General features: G+C 43.3%; 1 protein-coding gene across 8 annotated transcripts in view; it reads left to right on the top strand.

The window, feature by feature from the left end:
* The first annotated feature begins 3,960 nt into the window (after nucleotides 1-3,960).
* NRG1 (neuregulin 1) overlaps nucleotides 3,961-19,981 on the top strand; it is a 499,123-nt gene continuing 483,102 nt past the window's right edge. For 6 of the 8 annotated variants that reach the window (XM_082204833.1, XM_082204832.1, XM_082204836.1 and 3 more), the window contains exon 1: nucleotides 3,961-4,232. In XM_082204833.1, the coding sequence (XP_082060959.1) occupies nucleotides 4,073-4,232 (160 nt within the window). In that variant the 5' untranslated portion in view covers nucleotides 3,961-4,072. The remainder of the gene's footprint in view (nucleotides 4,233-19,981) is intronic. The other 2 variants (XM_082204828.1, XM_082204821.1) reach the window with 2 other exon arrangements.

Genomic DNA, 19,981 nt, shown 5'->3' on the forward strand with positions numbered 1-19,981 from the left:
AGTTATTCCTAATGTTTAGTTGGCATCTCCTTTCTTATCGTTTGAACCCATTTAATTATCTTGTATTATGCTATTATTTGTAAGAAGCCTGGAGATACTGTTATAATGGAACAAGTTCCCCGTGCTTTATTATACTTATCTGTAAGATGCCTGGCAAAGTGTTCTCCCTCTGTTATTTGCATATTCTTCCATAAGCACACATTGATTTAATAGAAGGCATCACCCTGGTATTTGGTACTTCACTAGGGACCAATCAGGCAACCACATTCTGCACATAAACATACAGCAAATCCATTTTAGGAGGGATCTTTTGTTGCAGATGGCATGTGAGGGAGAACGAAGAGCAAAGAAAATGCTAGATTTGTCTTAAAGGAAAGCAGGAGTTTTTACTGCCTCTTGAATCTTGAGACATCTGGCTAGCTATAGAGGCAGTGAGGACATATTTATGCAATAGCCGTGATGGGCAGGCTCTCCCTCCATCCTTGCCCAGTTGGTATTGATTGGCTGTTTACTCTCATTAAGCGGCTGAGAAACGCAGCTACAGCCACTTGTCAGCAGAGGCTGCTCTGCTGCCCTAGTAGAAAACTAGGAACGGTATGCCTCCTGATGTTAAGCAGGACCTGGTATTTCTGAAATCAAGTTCCTAGTTTTCCTACAAGCACTAGTGTGATCCAGCAAGAGGCTATGCAGGCAGGGGGTAGCTTGGTTCTTAACAGCTGAGCTTACTATGGCCAGGGACAGATTTTTAGAGTTTCGCCTAAAGTGATTTCTATTTGCTGTTAGGATGACAAAGTAATGTGCTACAGTTTTGCTTGGGGGCAGGGGGTTGTACCACTATAACACAATGTTCCACTCTATGTTCTCACAATTTAATTATTTGAATCAAATAAGATATATTTGTGGGTTTGTCAAAAAAAAGGAAGGAATATACTTCTCTTGGCTAAAATACTGCTAGTCCCTCTCTTTCTCTCTCTATACGGCAGGTTTGCTTATACAGCTTTTAAAAATAATAATAATAATACAGATAGCTTTTTGCTCAGCTGGGAGGTTGCAAGTTAAGTTGCATAACTCAAAATGCATTCTTCATATCGCTTCTTATCTGCCCCTCTCTGCATATGACAAAACAATATATATGGATGCATATGGACTGAGAAATAATTCATGTTCAGTAGTTCAGTTAAGTAATTTTAGATTCTGGACCCAGTGCTTTTATGCCTCCCCAACCTCTTTAGATAGTAATGGGCATTAACTTCAAATAGCATTTGTGTGTGAGTGGGGACCTCTTTAGATGGTAATGTTAATTACTTCAGTTAATTCTCAAAATGTAGTAAACCAGCCCTGCTGCTTTTTTTGGGTAGTGGGGCTCCTGCTCATTTTGCTGAGTGGGACCCTGGAATTCTGCCCCAATTCCTGTCTGGACAGCACTACCTTTCGTGTCAACACAGGCACCCAGGTAAATGTGTTCCCACTATGGAGCTCTTTGCACAAACTGTACATTATTACTTTGAAGCTACTAAGATCTTCATGTGGGGGAAGGTAAAATATAGCTGAAGCTTCTGTTGTGGTTCTTCAGTGGTCATCCAGGAAAGGGAAGGGTGATGAAAAGCAAGAGATGCATGTCGAATTACAATGGCACACAGTGCTATTTTTCTAGAAAAAGAGGTGCCAGAACTCACCACGAACATCTCCCTTGTTTTCTTAGAATGGCAATGGCACCCACCTGAGAGGTGCCAGAACTGAGTTCTGGCTGGGGGAAAAAAAGCCCTGGCAACACATTCTATTTCTCCTCCTCGTTTATATACAAGTACAAACTGTTGCCAAACATATCTTTTCATAATTCCATCAGATTAGATGGCTGCTTGTTATGGGTCCGCATTCTAAGGGCTGAACAACACATATGGACATGAATGTATGAACCACCTCCATTGAAATGGAGGCACCTGACACCATGGAAGTTCCCCTAAAGCTAAGCAGGTTTGGCCCAAACTCACCTGGGAACCACGTGTAAGGTGTTCTGAACGCTTTGGAGCATGAGCACAGCATAAGTGTAATAATGAGCTCCATCTGTGGTGTTTGTTGTACGATTTCTCATTGTCGCATGAAGGCACCACATGATGATGCATCATTCACTATGCAGAGCCCATGCAGGCCAACTCAGGAGTAATTCCAAGTTAAATGATGCTTACTCTAGGACTTTTTTCCAGCCAAAATTCACAGGAACTCAGTTCTGGCACCTCTCAGGTGGGCTTGACCATTACCATTCTGAGAGAAAGAGGTAGGAGTTCGTGATGAGTTCCCACACCTCTTTTTCTAAAAAAATTATCACTGCTCCTAGGCAAGAGCGGACGTACAATTGCTGTCTTAATGACGCACCCACATGAATGCCCATCACCTCAAGACACTCCTCAGGTGATGAGCATTCACAGGATTTATTTGGTGAACCAAATACCCTGGATTTATTTGGTGAACCAGCTAAACCCACACTTGTCGCCTGACCAAGTTTACACATCAGTGATGGGTTTGAAAGGCATCTCTCTCAAGACGCACGCATATAAACAAACTGCACACAAATAACCCCATGTGACTGTGGGGGAGAATGGTGTCATCATGCCCACACTCCAAGGGGGCGTAGTGGCAGTGGCGTAGCGCGGGGGGTGCAGGGGGGGGGCTGGCCGCACCGGGCGCAACATCTGGGGGTTAGGGTTAGGGGGCGCAAATCCACGGGTTAGGGGGCACAAATTACTTGCCTTGCCTCGGGTGCTGACAACCCACGCTACGCCACTGTGGTGACTGAAGGCAATGCTTCAGAGGTACTCAGCACCTAAGCTCAGGCATCACGTCGCATCCTCAGACACACCCCTGTATTAGTGAAGTGGGGGAGGGGTCAGGCTAAGGCCGAAAGGGGAGGAGCTTCTATGCAGGTGAAGCATTCAAACTGGCGCGTGAGGCGAAAACATGCTGCCCCTACCCCATACCCTAAGCAGCTGAGGTAAAAGCGCGCGCAAAAGAGGGCGCCCGCAGAGCCCGCGCGGAACGTAAACAGAGCCCAGGAAACACATGGCTGCCGGCGCTGCTTCTGCTGGCGGCCTCGCGCCTTCAGCCGCCTCCCGGCCTCTCGCTGCCTCCTCAGTCAGTCGGCTTCAGCCACTGCAGGAGCAGCTCCTGGCGGCAGAGGCTAGAGAGGACTGCTAACAGTTGGGCAATACCAAGCAGCGTCTTCCCCGGCCACGGTCGCCACCTGCGCGCAGCGGCGGCGGCGGCGAGGCGCGTGGGGCTTAGAGAGCAGCGGCCCCTTCCCCCCCCCACACCCGCCGCCCGCCCCTCAGGCGCTTTCCCGCCTTCCTCTTCCTCTCTCCTCAGTCAGCGGCGGCGGCAGCAGCAGCGGCACCCTCCCCCTCCCTCCCTCCCTCCCTCTCGGCCAGGCCAGGCGGCGCGCAGGTGGCGAAGCTCGAGGCTGAGGGGCACGCTGGCGGCGCCCGGCGCCAAGAGAGCTCGGGGCTGCCCTCGCCGTTTCCCGCCGGCCATGGCCCCCCGCCTGCTGCGCCCGGTCGTCGTCGTCGTCCTCCTGCTGCTGCTGCTGGGCGCCTCGGCCTCGGCGGGGGCGGCCCCGCCGTGCCCCTCCTCGCCGCCCAGCGTGGACTCGGTGCAGGGGCTGGCCCGGCGCGCCTCCGTGGTGATCGAGGGCAAGGTGCTAGCTCACAGCGTGGTGGAGCCAGGAGGAGGCGGAGGCGGCGGCGACGGAGGAGGAGGGGAAGAAGCGACGTCGCTGTTGCTGCTGCTGCCGCCGCCGCCGCCGCCGCTCCTCACCCTGCCGGAGGAGCAGCAGCCGACCGCCGCCTCTGCTTCCAGCACCACCTTCTCAGGGACCGTCCCCTCGGCAGCTCCCCGCGCGCTGGTGCCCAGCCCCAGCCCGCCGCCCGTCTCCTGGGTGACTCGGGTGCGCGTGCACCAGGTGTGGCCGGCCAAAAGCGGCGGGCTGCGCAAGGACGGGCTGCTGTGGGTGCTGCTGGCCGAGCGCGGCTCCGCCTGCGGTGGGAGCAGCCTCAAGGAAGAGAGCCGCTACATCTTCTTCATGGAGCCCGTCGCCGCCGCCGCCAGCGTCAACGGCACTGGGGCGCCTTCGCTGCTGCTGCCGTCGCCTTCGCCGCTCTTCCGGGCGTCTTCCCCGCCCCTGGAGACGGGCAGGAGTCTCAAGAAGGAGGTCAGCAGGGCGCTGTGTACCCGGGGATGTGGTAAGTCGGCTGGCTGGCGAGGGGGGTCCGAGGAGCGGTGCCTGCGCTGGGCTGGCCCGCATCCGCTTTGCGGGGCAGGTGGGGGGGGGATGAAGGTGGGGAGAAGGATGAGGTTGGTTGGTTCTTCGTTCCTTCGCTGCTCGCCCTCTTTCTCGCCACCTCCGCCCCCGAGGTGGGGGACTTGTGGCCCGCTCTGGATCTTTCCTCTTTGGAGCGATTTGCAGGTGGATGTGGATCGCAGGTCCTTCAAGTTGGGTGCCAACCATGGGTGGGAAACTTTGCGAAAGCTCCCTCTCTTATACGCACAGCAACAAGCAGGCTACGAGTTTGGGGTTGTGGAGAGTGGGTATATTACTGCAACAGAATGGAGCCTTTATCTCTCCTGCCGATTTATTTTTTAGTTAGTTTGCTAAGAGAAGGCTGCATTTCAGGCCATCAAGAAAGAGGGAGGAAAGTGGAAGGCTCCTTGGTGCGGGGTAGGGTGTCTTTACATCACCTGAATAAAGGCCTTGGCTGTTTGTTTGTCTGTGTTTGCTTTCTTAGAAGGAGGAAGGTGCTTGATGGGGTGATGCTTTCCAACCCTTGTTTACGTTGGTATGTTGTTGGATGTGTAACTTTAGATGAAGCTGTAGGTTTTTGAAGCAGAACGAACGAAGAATTTGGTTGCATGTTGTATCTGGAAAGGTTGCTCTTTGGTCGTGGTGAATACTTGCTTGCTTGGATCTCCTTTGGCACATGGGATTGAATATGTATTGTAAATAAATCCAGCAGGGCCCAGCCATTTTTCAACTGCTCACGTTGTGTCCACTCTTAAAGTGTTTTGATGCCTCCAAAATCATTTCCCTCAACAAAAGAAGCAATTGCTCTCTCTCTCAGCTTCTGGAAATTCAGTGGCTCCCAAATGTTAACAGTCCTCTAGACGTAATTCTGACCTCCCATTTCTAGATGTGTTAGTACTCATGAGAGCCACTGGATTTAACTGGATTGTTTGCAAATGCAGTGCCCTGTCTTGTTTTATAGCACCTGAAATTCAGTCTGTCAGCTCTTGTTAACGTGAGGGTTTCAAGATGATTTTGTTTTGTGGCTGGGAGAACGTAAATGGTTGTTGGAGGCAGAGCTGCTGAGACTGACCAACCAAATCCATGAATCCTGGTGATCCTTTTCATTTTGTGTACTTTCACCTCAACTCAATCGGTTTCTGTTTTCCTGTTTGTTTAATTCATAATTGTCACCATAATCATTTCGGCATTTTCTAGCTACCCTGTGCCAAATTACTTCAGAATGGCTGCAGAAGGGAGCTGTCCACATTAAACGGTGCTGATGTTGAGTGAATGACGTCGGGATTCCCCAGGACTGGCGGATAGATGTCACTGTAAAACAAGGGAAATACTCTGCGGGGACCTGACATATTGGCTGATATAAAAGCTGAACATTTTTCTACATCAGGTTGTTTTTTCTTATGGTGCAGTGAGGAAAGAACGTGTCTTTATCAATCCTTTGTAGTAAGGTTTTTGGTGTGATTAAACAAGATACAACAATGGATTGGGCTGCTGCAAACAAAACTGGACACTGGCATAATATGAATTAAGTGTGGGGGAAGAATTGTGGGAGTATTAGAATCCTGTTTATTCTTGTCTATTCCAAAACATTGCCATACATCTCACAGGTGTGTTAACATTAATAAAGCTTCTGCTTTTCCTGTGACTTTCATTCATAACAGTTTTGAGGCTCCTGTGATCTGCAAGCTAACTTGAAATATATATTCCATTTCATGTAGGATACAATGTTGTTGAGACACACACAGACACACGTGTTTGTGTTTAAAAATCTGAATACTTCAGTAGTTGAGGCATTCTATGGAAAATGAGGAAATATGCAAAGGCGAGTTAACGTATAAGAGTTAACCAGAGTGGAATGTTTTTGTTCCCTTTTTCCTGCTGTGGATTTGAAGTATGCAAATGAACATATACAGCATGATTGAGTTTCTTCTCAGCTTGAAATGTGAAAACATAAAGATGGCAATTTCTCTCTTTTTTTGCAGAACTTGAATTTTAAAATGTAGGTTGTGGTGTTGGTTAATTGTGTGTATCTGCTGTTGATTAAGTAATAAAATGCGAATAACACCCTTTGCTGAGGTACAGGGGGGGGGGGGGACGGGGACTCTCAGCAGATTTTTGCCTTAACCATATTGAGTTTAGCCATTCCCAGAAAAATTAATGAAAGAATGGATGGTGTCTCATTGCTGACGTCTCAGTTCCCATCTTTCTGTCCATAGATTGGTGCTTGTTTATGTATTTAAAATATTTACTATTTATCTAAGGCAGTTACTGACTCAGGATTACTGCCTCTTTTCATCTTAAGATAGGATTCCACCCCTTTTGCTTAGTCTGTAATAAACTGAATTTACCCTGCTGCTGTGACTTCTCAGCATCTGACAGCCTTTGACTTCCATAAAAGTCAAACCTGGTGAGCTCCAAATGCTCTAAACTCTGCAGTGAGGCCCTAAACGTTTGTTTGTTTTTCAAGTCAAGGACTAGGGTAAACCATATGTTATAACAGTATTTAGTGAATAATGGTGGAGAAGTGTTAAATGGAATATCAGATGGCATTAATATCTCTGGCTTCAAACTCAGCAGTTCAGTTCTAATACCATGCTGAATCATGACTAATGGAAGTTTAACTACAGTTTAGTGTGATGCCTGAACAGATAAACCATGGATTGCTATTGATCAGCAGTTCAGAATCAGAAACAATGTTTAAAATAGGCTTGTAAATTATTGCTTGTACTAATTATGATGTGTGAATTAACAGAAGATAGAAACAGCCATCATGCTGCCTTTGGAGGCCACTGCATCTAGTGATTGGTGTGCTGAGCATACGTAAAATTAAAGCTGATGAATAACTGTAACCATGTTTTGCTTGCACATTGGGAAGCTGTAACCATGGTTTGCTTGCATATTGGGAAGCTGTAACCATAGTTTGAGTTTTAATCTATATTTAGCTGTGACGTCTGTCAGAATAGATTCACTATATGATTAGTGGTTGATATGGTTTCTCAGGGTGTATTAATTATGGGGAACATCCATTACCATATATTCAAAAGGCCAACTTCTGAATCTAGATAACTAGGTCTCATGCTTATGAGATTTTATTTATAGATTGATATGTTTTATTTCATCTATCAATCAAGTTCTTAATTTTATGATGTTGTTTACTTAATTTTGAAAGGAATGAATCCTTTCTCTTTATAAGTGTACTTTTTAATAGCAACCTTCTTCCCCCACCATATATTAAATATAGAGAATTCCCCCCCCCCACTTCCCAGTTCAGGATTGTAGGAGAAAACTGGTTTTTGACTTCAAGTAAAATCTCACAAAAGAAGGGGTATTATCTCAACCATCACCAAAGTTACTTGCATTTCAGGAGTAATGCATAACTCAAAGATAAAGACTGTAAACCTTAATGATGTGATTGCTCCTTACTCAAAATAAGATGTTCTATTGACATCATGGGTTATAGATTATACAGAGATCAAAGCAGTCAGATAAAGCTCTTTTTTCATGCTGCGGTAAAACTTACACAAGCTGCCTGATGAAGGAGAAGCTGTTTATCTGCCTGTTTTGTAATGTACAAATGATTAGCTGTGTGCACCCTTACTCTCTCATTAGTTGCATTAAGTCCACACTATATAAATTATATGCTTCCAATATCAGAGATGCTGCCAGCTACCATACATTCTCCACGCAGTGCATATTTTACTACAATTCTTCTCTAACACTAGCAGCAGCTGGTCAAGCTAGAGGAAAATGCCAGCCATTTCTGGGGGAGCAATCAGTTATGGGGGAGGGAGGGATGTCAATTCCTTCATCTATTGGTTGGTAATCATTAGGATTTGGCATTGAAAGCAGGTGGTGGGCATTGCAACCATGTGCAAGTGTAAGATTGTTGATTGGTCCCTTGCCCACACTGATATAGCAAGTTTGGGGGTGGCTAGCCCATCAACATTAGTGTAGTTACATGCTCCACAGGGCCTCTTTTAAAAGACTCACCCTGTAAAAAGCTCACTCTGTGTAATAAACCAGGGATCAGACAATACCAAAACCTTTTCTCTGATGTATTAGCATAGATGTGTGGAGGGTTTTTTTGGTCTGTGGAGAAGCATTCAGAAGCATGTCTTCCCCACCAGCAATCTGAAGTGTTATGGCTGAGAAGTGGTACCATTTCAGTCTGCATAATTTGTGGATCAGCTGTTGCTGCACACCACGCTACACAGATGTTTTACATATCCCTTGATTATCTGTTTCATACAGATGGGGTATGCAGTGTAGCTTCCTAGTCCCTGTGGATGGCTCCCGTTCCTTTGTCCTACATACATTCCAGTGCCTTCTACTTGGGTCCTTTTTAAGAAAAAACGGGCAGGGGGATGCCATGCAGTTGATTACAGGGGACCATCTGGCCCAGGGTTTGTTTGATTGGACTCTAAATGAGCCAAGAAACATCTGTGTACTTCTTTCTTGAATCGTGCAAAGCAGCCTTAAGTCCAGCCAAAATTAAAGTTGGCGTCTTCTTTCTGTACTACGTGTTTTGATTTGGCCTGCAGGAGAAGATTAATAAATAGCATGCATGAACTTGCTTTGTGTTCATATATATCAGGTATTTGGAGAACTGATTCCCTTTGTGCCTATTGATCTGCTGTTTTTGAGGCATCCAGTCATTTGCATTTTCTATTTCTTTCTTGTAGTTTGTTGCCTTGTTTCATTTACCTACTGTGAGGGATTTCTAAAAGCAAAACATTGTGCTTGTCAGTGTATGTTGACTATGTGCCTCCATTTACATAAAATATTGCTGCAAAGGATTTTCTGTCCAGAGCTAAAGAGATTTCTTATAAAGCTGTATTAAGTAGTAAGCTTTAAGAATAGCAATAATTTTACTGCCAGTTTTACATATAAGACTGCAGCAGCAGACTTAGCCAATAGCCAAGATAGCCTGCATGTGCATCAGTATTATGTTTAAATGTGTGCATTGAGTCTGCTAAAAGCCACATAAAGGAGGGCCTTCATTACTTACTTAACTTCTTACATTCTTTCAGATTCAGTATCTATCAAGACAGTTATTTGGGTGTCGTCGTCCCCCCCCCATAATCCTGTCTCATCTAACTGAGTAAAACTTGAAATATAGTCACCTGGGGAAACCTTAAGTACAATCAATTTTAAATGTATTTGAAAAGCTGTCTGAAAAATAGTTCACTTCCTTATTTACCCACTCTGGGGAGTATATTTTCATCTCTATATACTAGGTTAGACAGACTCAGTACTAATGGAAGTGACATACATACCTTCCTAGACACAGGAGTTATGCGGTTCTCAGGAGGTTTGAGGTTAACAATCTTGTTTTCTTTTTTAAAAAACAAAACAAGTCTCAAAAGAGCATATTGTAAATATCATTATTCCTAAATCAGTGCAAGCTTAGGCATGTCTACTCTGAAGCAAGTCCCAAGGAATTCGGTGGGCTTCTTTCCTAGGTAAATATGTATAAAAAGGTAAAAGACCCCTGACAGTTAAGTCCAGTTGCGAACGACTCTGGGGTTGCGGTGCTCATCTCGCTTTACTGGCCGAGGGAGCCGATGTTTGTCCGCAGACAGTTTTTCAGGGTCATGTGGCCAGCATGACTAAGGCTTTCTGGCAAAACCAGAGCAGCGCACGAAAATGCGGTTTACTTTCCTGCCAGGGTGGTTCCTATTTATCTACTTGCACTTTGATGTGCTTTCAAACTGCTAGGTTGGCAGGAGCTGGGACCGAGCAACGGGAGCTCACCCCATCATGGGGATTCGAACTGTTGACCTTCTGATCGGCTGGAACAAGCTCCATGCAAATGCAATAGTTATCCACGAGAGGTTTTTTAAAAGAAACTCTTTAAGGATCTTTAACATTTCAGAAGTTATCTCCCATCACACTCATTTGCAAAGCGCCACCCTCCCCTATCCCACCCCCACCCCATAAATAAATAAATGTGCCAGTAACAGATTTTGAGCCTGGAGTTACAGAAGATAGATAAGGAAATTGAGAGAAGCATCCTTGCCTGAGGTGTGCATACTCATTTGAAAAAAATCCAATCACTCTCTCCAAGCCAGCAAGTTTGGCTAGGTTTGCAGGAGCAGGGACCGAGCAACGGGAGCTCACCCCATTGTGGGGATTCGAACCGCCGACCTTCCGATCAGCAAGCTCAAGAGGCTCAGTGGTTTACATCACAGCGCTACCTGTGTCCCATGGTAAATATGTATAGGATGATAAATTTAAATGTTTTAACCAAATGAAAGAGAAGAGGACAAAAATAGCTCCCTCTCATGTTATCAATGTAGCTGCAAGCAGTAGATCAGGTTAGGTAACCTGTAACCTAAAGGGCTGCATGCAGCCCTCCTCTTGCTTTCCTGTTTGTGTGTGTGTGGCAGCCCGGAGGGAAGAAAATGGGGGCTGTTTTGAAATACGGAGGATGGAGCCCTCTGCACGCAATCGGTTCACACCTCTAGCAAGAGCCGCTTGTCCCCATTCAGCAGCTTATTGAATGGGGAGGAAGAGAGAAAGAGGGAGAGAGAAGAATTTGGGTGTTCTCCCCACTTTTGGCCGTGGACTCACCCACTGCTGTCTTCTGCCCTGTGCACATTCAGCACGTTCTTCTCCCTCAACAGATTACCATTGAGGCAATGAGACCCTTGGTTGAAAAAAGGTTCCCCACTGTTGCAGTAGATTGATCAATGAAAAGTATAGCTGGTTGACTGATGGAGAACCAAGGGCAAATTTTAATAGCTTGGTTGTTTTGGCTCTGGTGTGTTCATGTAACACAGAAGTAGGAAACTCCCATGGAGTTTCCATGTATGGCAACTTAAAGTCTCCTTGAAAGTCTTCAAGGTCTGCTGGAGAAGCTCTCCTTTCCATCTCGCCATTGGGTGGGTCAAGGGACGGGATATGGCAAACATCTTTGGTGTCTTGTTTCCACCAACCGTTAAAATCATTCTTATTTTCCCAAACTAGACTGCTTCATTATCCCCTGCTTAATTGTGTTGTTGTAGCAGTTTCGATGTTGTTTATTATTGTATAACAGTTTGGGTACGTACGTGAAAAGTGATATATAAAATATTTTATACACCAGCGTGGTGTAGTGGTGAAGACCGGTAGACTCGTAATCTGATGAACCGGGTTCGCATCTCTGCTCCTCCACATGCAGCTGCTGGGTGACCTTGGGCTAGTCACACTTCTTTGAAGTCTCTCAGCCCTACTCACTTCACAGAGTGTTTGTTGTGGGGGAGGAAGGGAAAGGAGAACCTTAGCTGCTTTGAGACCCCTTTGGGTAGTGATAAAGCGGGATACCAAATCTAAACTCTTCTTCTTTAATAAATGAATAAAATAAAATAAAAAGCCTCAGGTCTAGAGTCCGAATGCATCCCTCTAGGCCTCTCTGTCTAAACCTTAGGACTTTCACCAGGTCACATGCCTTACTAGCCCTGCACAGCACCCTTCTTTACCTCTACTGTAATTGTGCCATTTAATTGTGATAACGCCTCCTGCATGCTTGGGTGAAGAAGGATGGAGAGGTGCTGGTGGGTGGGTCAACAGCTGTAGAAGTCTCTGACTTGTGTGACTGAAATGTAGCCTATTGTACGAAGTCACACCCATTTTTTGCCTCTGGCCCCACTTACCACTGGAATATGATGCCCCAAACATTCCCTGTGAGGAAATGTGTGTAGTTCTAAGGCTGAAAAAGTTTCCTACCCCAGCTGTAACAAAATGAAAAAGACAATATTAACAAATCACTTTTCTTTCTAAGAGTGGCTGGTAGCTGCAGCTCATTCAATTCTAAATAATCTTCAGTTACCTTCATTACCTCAAAATGGGTGTCTATATTGCCACTTTTGTACATTCATTTAAATGTAATCGATCATCATTTCGTCAGTTAAATGGTAGAGGAGCAGTCAACTAAAAGTTATTAATTCAGTTGGCAATATGGGTTGTTTTAGTTAAATATTGTTTCCATATTAACCATAAAGAAACAGGGGTACATCATATGGTGGCTATGTATGCTCAAAAGTGGGTGCAGCGAGAAGTCTACCCAAAAAAGAGAAGTGCATTTTATTTCATCTAGGACATGACCATACCAACAAGAGGAAAGAGACTCAGCAGGGTCCAAGTTGGTCCCACATTTTGGAGTCAAGATGCTTCAGAGAGAGACAGAGAGAGAGACAGAGAGAGACACACAGAGAGAGTGTGTTATTGGTTCCAACAAAGTGCAAATGTAAAATACATATAAGAAAATATAATAAAAAATAAGAAAAGGGGAGAGGATCTAAGAAAACTTACTGCCACTGAGTACATTATGGGAATACGTACATAGCTCATATCACCCACATTAAAATAGGATACTATTTTTTAATTGTTTTTTATGTTCACAGTATCCTATGGAGAAATCACAAAGAGAGAACATATGGACCAGATCTCCAAATCATCTCTCTTAAGCTTGGTACCAGCTCAGGTTATTGGTGAGGGAGACTGAATATTTGAATGCTCCAATATATGTATTCCCTGTGAATAGAAAATGAGCATGACAGGGGGAAATTTCTAGGCTAGCTAGCTTCTTGATATTCAATATTTAAATGTGCTGGGATCCTACAGAGTCTCCAGTCCAGGAGCAGATACTGCTGCTGTGCTCTGCCTCTTTTTTTCATTTCTGCACTGTGTGGGTCTTATAATGCTGCTTGAGTACATCTGATCCCTGAAATAAGCACCATATGGATGTACCCTAGGTAACAGAAATGTCAGATTGCAGTGCACACTGCTTGTCAGTACGTTGTACAGACACTTTTTAAAGAATGTAAATCCTACTGCTGATTAAGTGAGTGGATTACATGACTGTAGTGCAGGCTACTTGTGTCTCTACCTCTGAAATAAGCTCACTGATTTCAGTAGACCTAGTTTTCTGAATAAAACCAGCTGAATGTTGTTTCTTATGTGCAGTGGTTGCAGAGATACGTCAATGGAGTTTTTGTGTTCTTAAGGAACAATTCTAATAGGGTTCTTAAGCCAGAAAACGTTTTGCAAGTTACTTTGTCCAGTTACGAATCAAACAATGCTAATCAGTTAAGCTGCCATCTGCTACATTCATATTATCACTAGTAATTATAAATATGAAAACAGATTTCTTTTTCTTTACTGGGAAAAAAGGAATAAGGATTAAAGAGAGAGACTTTAGAATAGTATGGAAACTCAAAGCCATTGTTTGCACAATTGTTTAATTTAGTTTCCATTGAAAATATACCTTTAAGGCTTTCTGATAATGGGTGCAATTATCTATCTTGAGATTGTGAGTGTTTATTCTATGTCTATTGCCACATATAAGTCATATTTTATTGTGTAATGTTCCGGAACTGCAGTACTATATTTCTCCTTGTGCCAAGATTATCTTTAGAAAAGCAATGAGAATCTAAATTACAATGTGCCATGATTATTTTATCCGCAACAAAAAATGTGAGTCATAGACAACATGAGTGGCTGTCTTAAAACACCTAAAATGAATTGTACTACAGAATGTGTAGAACAAACCCTTCTTAATGAGGAACAATATATTAAGATTCACTTCTTTCTGGAACTTATATGTTTAATTTATCTCTTGGAGCAAGTTGCATCAATATTTAAAGTTCACCCTTGACTATGCAGTTGTATTTATTTTATTTAGTAAATTTAGAGAGCCGCTCTATTTTATCCTGATAAATGGTGAGATTATTGTTCTGCTAATTGACAAAATGTTTGAAACAGAATGTTTTGTCATCAAGAGTGAAACACCCACTCGGGTTATTGCAAAAATTCCAAAGCTTATTTAAAGAAACATGCAACAGTCACCTGTATAGGGGAAAAAAGCAGACATGTCTTACAATGATTAAAATCCTCTCCAAGTGACCTTTGAGAAAACTAAACAATAGGTGTTCTATCTGTACTGTCACAGGCATTATGCCTTTGAATACCAGTTGCTAGGAATCGCAAGTTGGGCAAAGTGCTGTTGTGCTTGAGTCCTGCTTGTGTGTTCCTACAGGTTTCTCGTTGGTCCCTGTGAATACAGGGTGTTGGATTAGATAGAGCATTGGCCTGATATAGCAGGTTCTTCTAATGTTCATTTCCTATCACAGTGAACTAAAACAAAAACATGGTAGGAATGGACACGTTCAGTTAGTGTTACAAAGAAGAACTGTCCCCGCTTTACGTATTTCTGTATAAAATGCATAATACAAAAATAAAAGCAAAGTTAGAACTGGAAAAATCCGGGGGGGGGGACATGTCTCTCCCCCCCCAATTTTTTTTATTGGTTTTCACAACATTATAAACAAACACACACACACACACACACACACACACACACACACACACAAGACAAACAAACATAAATCATAGCCTTATTGAAAATTACACTTATTAACATTGTTAAGTGACTTCCTCGCTTCCCCTTGGTTGAATTTCATTGCACATCCTTTTAATGGTTTTCCAAACATGTCATTGCACCAAACTGAAATATTTTTCTTCTCCTGCAGCCATATTTTCCAAGCTGTATATCTGCCCATATTATTTAAAACAAAAAAAAATGAATATCACTTACCGGTAGCTGAAAATATAATCCTCTGGTAGTTATTATTCTTTAGCCTTAATTAACTTGTTATTTTTTCCATTATTGCTATATCCCATAGTTTGATCAACCAACTCCATAACTCTTGGTATATTTCATAATCAGCGTTACAAATATTTTCTGACACAATCACTCATTGAATCAAATCATGATCTTCACAACTGATATTATCAAGGATGTAGCCCACTAATAACAGGCCTCAAGCATCTGGTAACAAGTACATATAAATTATGCCTATTACATGTAAAATTTCTGTCCAAACTTTTCTCATTTGGGGGCAGCCCCGTCACATGTGCAACCATGTACCCGTGGCACTACAGCCCTTTGAACATATGCTGGTCCCTAAAACACTTTCTAAAAATCATCCACTCAGCAAGATACTATCTAGATACTGCCATAGACTGGCCTCTTTTAAACATTAGCAGTAGGGGAAATATGTAGTTACAAAAATAATATGTAACAATATTTAAATTACACTTTCCCTCAGAAAATAGGGAAAAACAGTGCCTAGGACTTGCCGATCGTATGGTCGGCGGTTCGAATCCCCGCAGCGGGGTGAGCTCCCATCTTTCGGTCCCAGCTCCTGCTCACCTAGCAGTTCAAAAGCACCCCTAAGTGCAAGTAGATAAATAGGTACCGCTTTATAGCGGGAAGGTAAACAGCGTTCCGTGTCCTGCGCTGGTGCTGGCTCGCCAGAGCAGCTTCGTCACGCTGGCCACGTAACCCAGAAGTGTCTGCGGACGGTGCCGGCTCCCGGCCTCTAGAGTGAGATGAGCACAAAACCCTAGAGTCTGACAAGACTGGCCCGTACGGGCAGGGGTACCTTTACCTTTACCTTCCCTCAGAAAATATGGTGGCAATGAGAAAAGGAAGCTTGTACTCCTCCTTGCCTCAATTTCTATGTTCTAGCATAATTTTAATTGCATATTCTCAAAAGTTTCTCTACTAAAGTGGGGGTTCATGTCTTTGTGCAGCTGCTGATACTTAGGTTGTTGTTGTTGTTGTTGTAAATCAATTAGGCTTTTCAAAATTACCATATAACAAATCATTTAATTCCTATGACATTTTTAAATGCTGGCCATACACATGCCGACTGCTGTAAATGTGCCTCATTGTGAGTTTTCATACACTGGTAGTTCTATATACATTTAAACATTTTTAATATGTTGAGACAAATATTGATTTTTATTATAACCCAGTTAATATCAATCAGGATGCTCTCTAGTGGTTGTGTTGTTTTTGTTTTTAGTGGCTATCTGTGCAAGCAACTGCACCTCTCCTTGCATTGAAGGAGAGCCTCAGAACTGAAGAATAGAGACACAGCAAATGTCTTTAATAGCTACCTCCACACACTCCATCCTCTTGTGATGCTATATTGTTAACATGATTGCTAACTATCTTTCTCCTTGTCCCCTCTTCCTGGTTTATTATTTAGCAGTGTGCTAAACTGCCTCATTAGGAACTGCTGTTAGAACAGTTAATGCTACTGTATTCAAAGCTTAGAGACTCGTAAGAGAAAATGTACAGGATCTAGATAACTGCCAACTGGATAAGGGAAAGCGTTAGAACTAATTTAAGATCTTGACCTTGAGAAAGCAACCAGCATAAATGAGTTTTCAGTAAGAGCTGCAGATTGTTTAAAACTGACTTCATGCAATGAAGTAGTTAAGATATCTTTTATAACTTTCATAACCACCACAAGCTGGTTTTAAATAAGAATATACGTTTCCAGTTGTAAGAAACCATGACTGAATCAACTGGTTTGTTTGTTTTTTTATTGCTGTAGGTCACTTTGGATGCAATATGTCTAGAAAAGTGACATGTAACAGACCATCCAAGTGTCTCTATTTTCCGGGGCAGCCCTGGATTTACAGAAGCTGTCATGGTTTCTGATTTGATCCCAGAATGTCCCTCTTTTCCTTAGGACGTCCCTATTTCCATCAGATAAATGTTGGAGGTTTTGGAGTTATGCAATCCCTGAGGCCAGGAGATAAGTAACTATACAACCTTTGGAAGACATCTGAAGGCAGCTCTGTATAGGAGAGTTTTTAAATGTTTAATGTTTTATTACGTTTTTATATTTGTTGGAAGCCGTCTAGAGTGGCTGGGGTAACCCAGTCAGATGGGCGGGGTATAAATAATAGAAGTATTAAAAGTATTAATGTTGTTGTTGTTGTTAAATAGGGCACTTCTTTCATTGGAGAAATGTTGGAGGGTTTGATATTATAAACACTCTGCAATAAAAATTAATAATAGTAAAACACAACATGTGAAAGGCTTTGTTTAAGTTATCATTTTATGGAGTTGCTCACATGTTTCCTGAGTTGCTTACATGTTTCACAGTGAATGGGAGTTGAGCTAAGTCAGGGTTGTGAACCTAAGTGGCCCTCCAAATGTTGGTGATCTGCAGTTCCCATCACTTCTGGCCATAGGTCATTCTGGCTAGGGCTGATGGGAGTTGGAGTCCAGCAACATCAGGAAGGTCACAAGGTTCTCCATTCCTGACCTAAGGTCTGAAATTGAATAGTAGAATTGTGTTGTGGGTGTGCATACCAACTTTCAACCTCATATTGTATGTCATTTTAAATCTGGCTTTAATTAATTTTGTATGTTTATATTTTATTGAAATATGTCACAGGTTTGGGCTAAAAATACCAATAAAGGAAATTCTGGCAGCAGCATTGTTGTGCAAATGGTTGCATAAGAGCTCGTAGAATACTTTTCACAACATGGACTTGGCATCAAGCCTACATCTTGAGATGCGGTGCGGTTTCCTATTCTTGCAGACATTGTGCAAGAAATCAGTCAGTGCTTGTGCCAACAGGTGCATATTGCTGGATTTCAAGTCTCTTTTCTCATGCAAGGATCTTGCGCTAAGCTAGGGAGAGTTCTTCCACTTACAAAAGGGACATTCTGCTTGCCAAGGGAACCTCTGCATAGATGTGCAGACTGAAATGAATGCTGGGAGTCTGAGAGGTGTGCTGACACGGGGCCTTCACCATGTGTACCCCCTGTACCCCCTTCCTTGCTGCAAGCCCTGACACACAGCACACTGATGACGACAACAACAACATTATTTATACCCTGCCCATCTGGCTGGGTTTCCCCAGCCACTCTGGGCGGCTCGCAACAGAATATTAAAAACATGATAAAACATCAGACATTAAAAACGTCCCTAAACAGGGCTGCCTTCAGATGTCTTCTAAAGGTCAGATAGTTGCTTATTTCCTTCACATCTGAAGGGAGGGCATTCCACAGGGTGGGCGCCACTTCTGAGAAGGCTCTCTGCCTGGTTCCCTGTAACCTCACTTCTCGTAGTTAGGGAACTGCCAGAAGGCCCTCGGCGCTGGACCTCAGTGTCCAGGCTGCACACTGCTGAAAAGTTTTTCATAAAAGATTCATATCAAGTTATTAGTACATTCCTCTTTTGCTGCGCTGCCAGGATACAAGCCAGGCTCTAGCACCAAAACACTGCTTGTTCACATTAAAAGTAGTGCACCAAACCAATGAGATTGTTACAGTAAGTGCCATCCTTTTAACCATTGCTTTTCTTCAAGAAAAAAGTGCCACAACTGCATTCCCTTGAGTACCCCCAGAAAAAAGGCACTGACTAGACAAATTCTAAGTTGTCTTTTCAAACTGTATAAAGGTGGGGTTTTTTTGGTTTTGGGGTTTTTTTTATAGCCAGCCATGTGCATAACAGCAAGTATGAAGTGGTCTTCATTTTTTTATGATCAGGCTTGCTGATTATCACCTGGTTTCTCTTGAGGGCAAATCCTGTTAATTGAGTTGCAGTTCGTTTCTCTCTCCCCCCCCCCCCGGAAAGAGCTGGTTTCAGACTCATGTTACAGGAAGTGTTTTTAGGAGTAATGAAATAAAACTTTAACTCTACCTAATCAGGAACCAGTATGTTTTGATCAAGGTGTGTGAGAGAACTGGGTAACAGCTGGCCTTTAGGTTTTTGGTGTGTTTTTTTTAAAAAAGGGATCATCCACTGCCTCTTTATTCCTAAATTCTACATATAACCTAATGCAGGCACCCCAACCTGCGGCCCTCCAGATGTTTTGGCCTACAACTCCCATGATCCCTAGCTAACCAGTGGTCAGGGATGATGGGAATTGTAGTCTAAAGCATTTGGCGGGCCAAAGGTTGGGGATGCCAGTCTTAATGCCTGCTATACGTAGCAGAAACTAATATGATCTGTCACCCCCATTTTGAAAGAGTTTAAATGCAGACCACAAAGCTACAACGTACAGTGGTACCTCGCAAGGCGAATGCCTCGCAAGACAAAAAACTCGCTAGACGAAAGGGTTTTTTGTTTTTTGAGCTGCTTCGCAAGACGATTTTCCCTATGGGCTTGCTTCGCAAGATGGAAACGTCTTGCAAGTTTGTTTCCTTTTTCTTAGCACCGTTAATACAGTTGCGACTTGACTTCGAGGAGCAACTCATAGAACGCGGTGTGGTAGCCTTTTTTGAGGTTTTTAAAGACTTTGGTGATTTTTGAAGATTTTCCAAAACTTTCCCGACACCGTGCTTCGCAAGACGAAAAAAATCGCAAGACGACAAAACTCGCGGAACAAATTAATTTCGTCTTGCGAGGCACCACTGTACAACTTATTTTTTTGTACTTTTATGAGGAAAGAGTCCCACATCCCCTTAACAGAGAGTTCTGGAGAACTTGAAAGGCCGATCATTATTTTGCGACATTTTCAACTATGAAATTTGGAGTTTATGTAGTGCACTACGCTTCTTCTTGTTCCTGGATTGTTCATTTTACTTCCATCAATGTTTTCCATCTTATTTCAGCAACTATGAGGATCACAGAGGTTCTTTAAAAGGATTGAAAAGTGGCATTCTCAATATTTATTTCCTTTCAAAAGCCTGCAGGCTACACAAATGCGTCTTGGGTGCCACATACTGTGTGCAGACATATGTTGCCCACCCCCAAGATAAAGCAGCACACAAAAAGGATTATATTAGCTAAGCTGGACGTTAATTTGCAAAGCCCACTAGAAACAGAGTCAGTTCAATGCCAATTTGATCAAATTACCTACTCCTGTAGGAAGGAAGGTTGTGTGATTTTAAGC

Source organism: Podarcis vaucheri, assembly GCF_965113315.1.
Source record: "Podarcis vaucheri genome assembly, chromosome: 17".
Lineage (NCBI taxonomy): Eukaryota > Metazoa > Chordata > Lepidosauria > Squamata > Lacertidae > Podarcis > Podarcis vaucheri.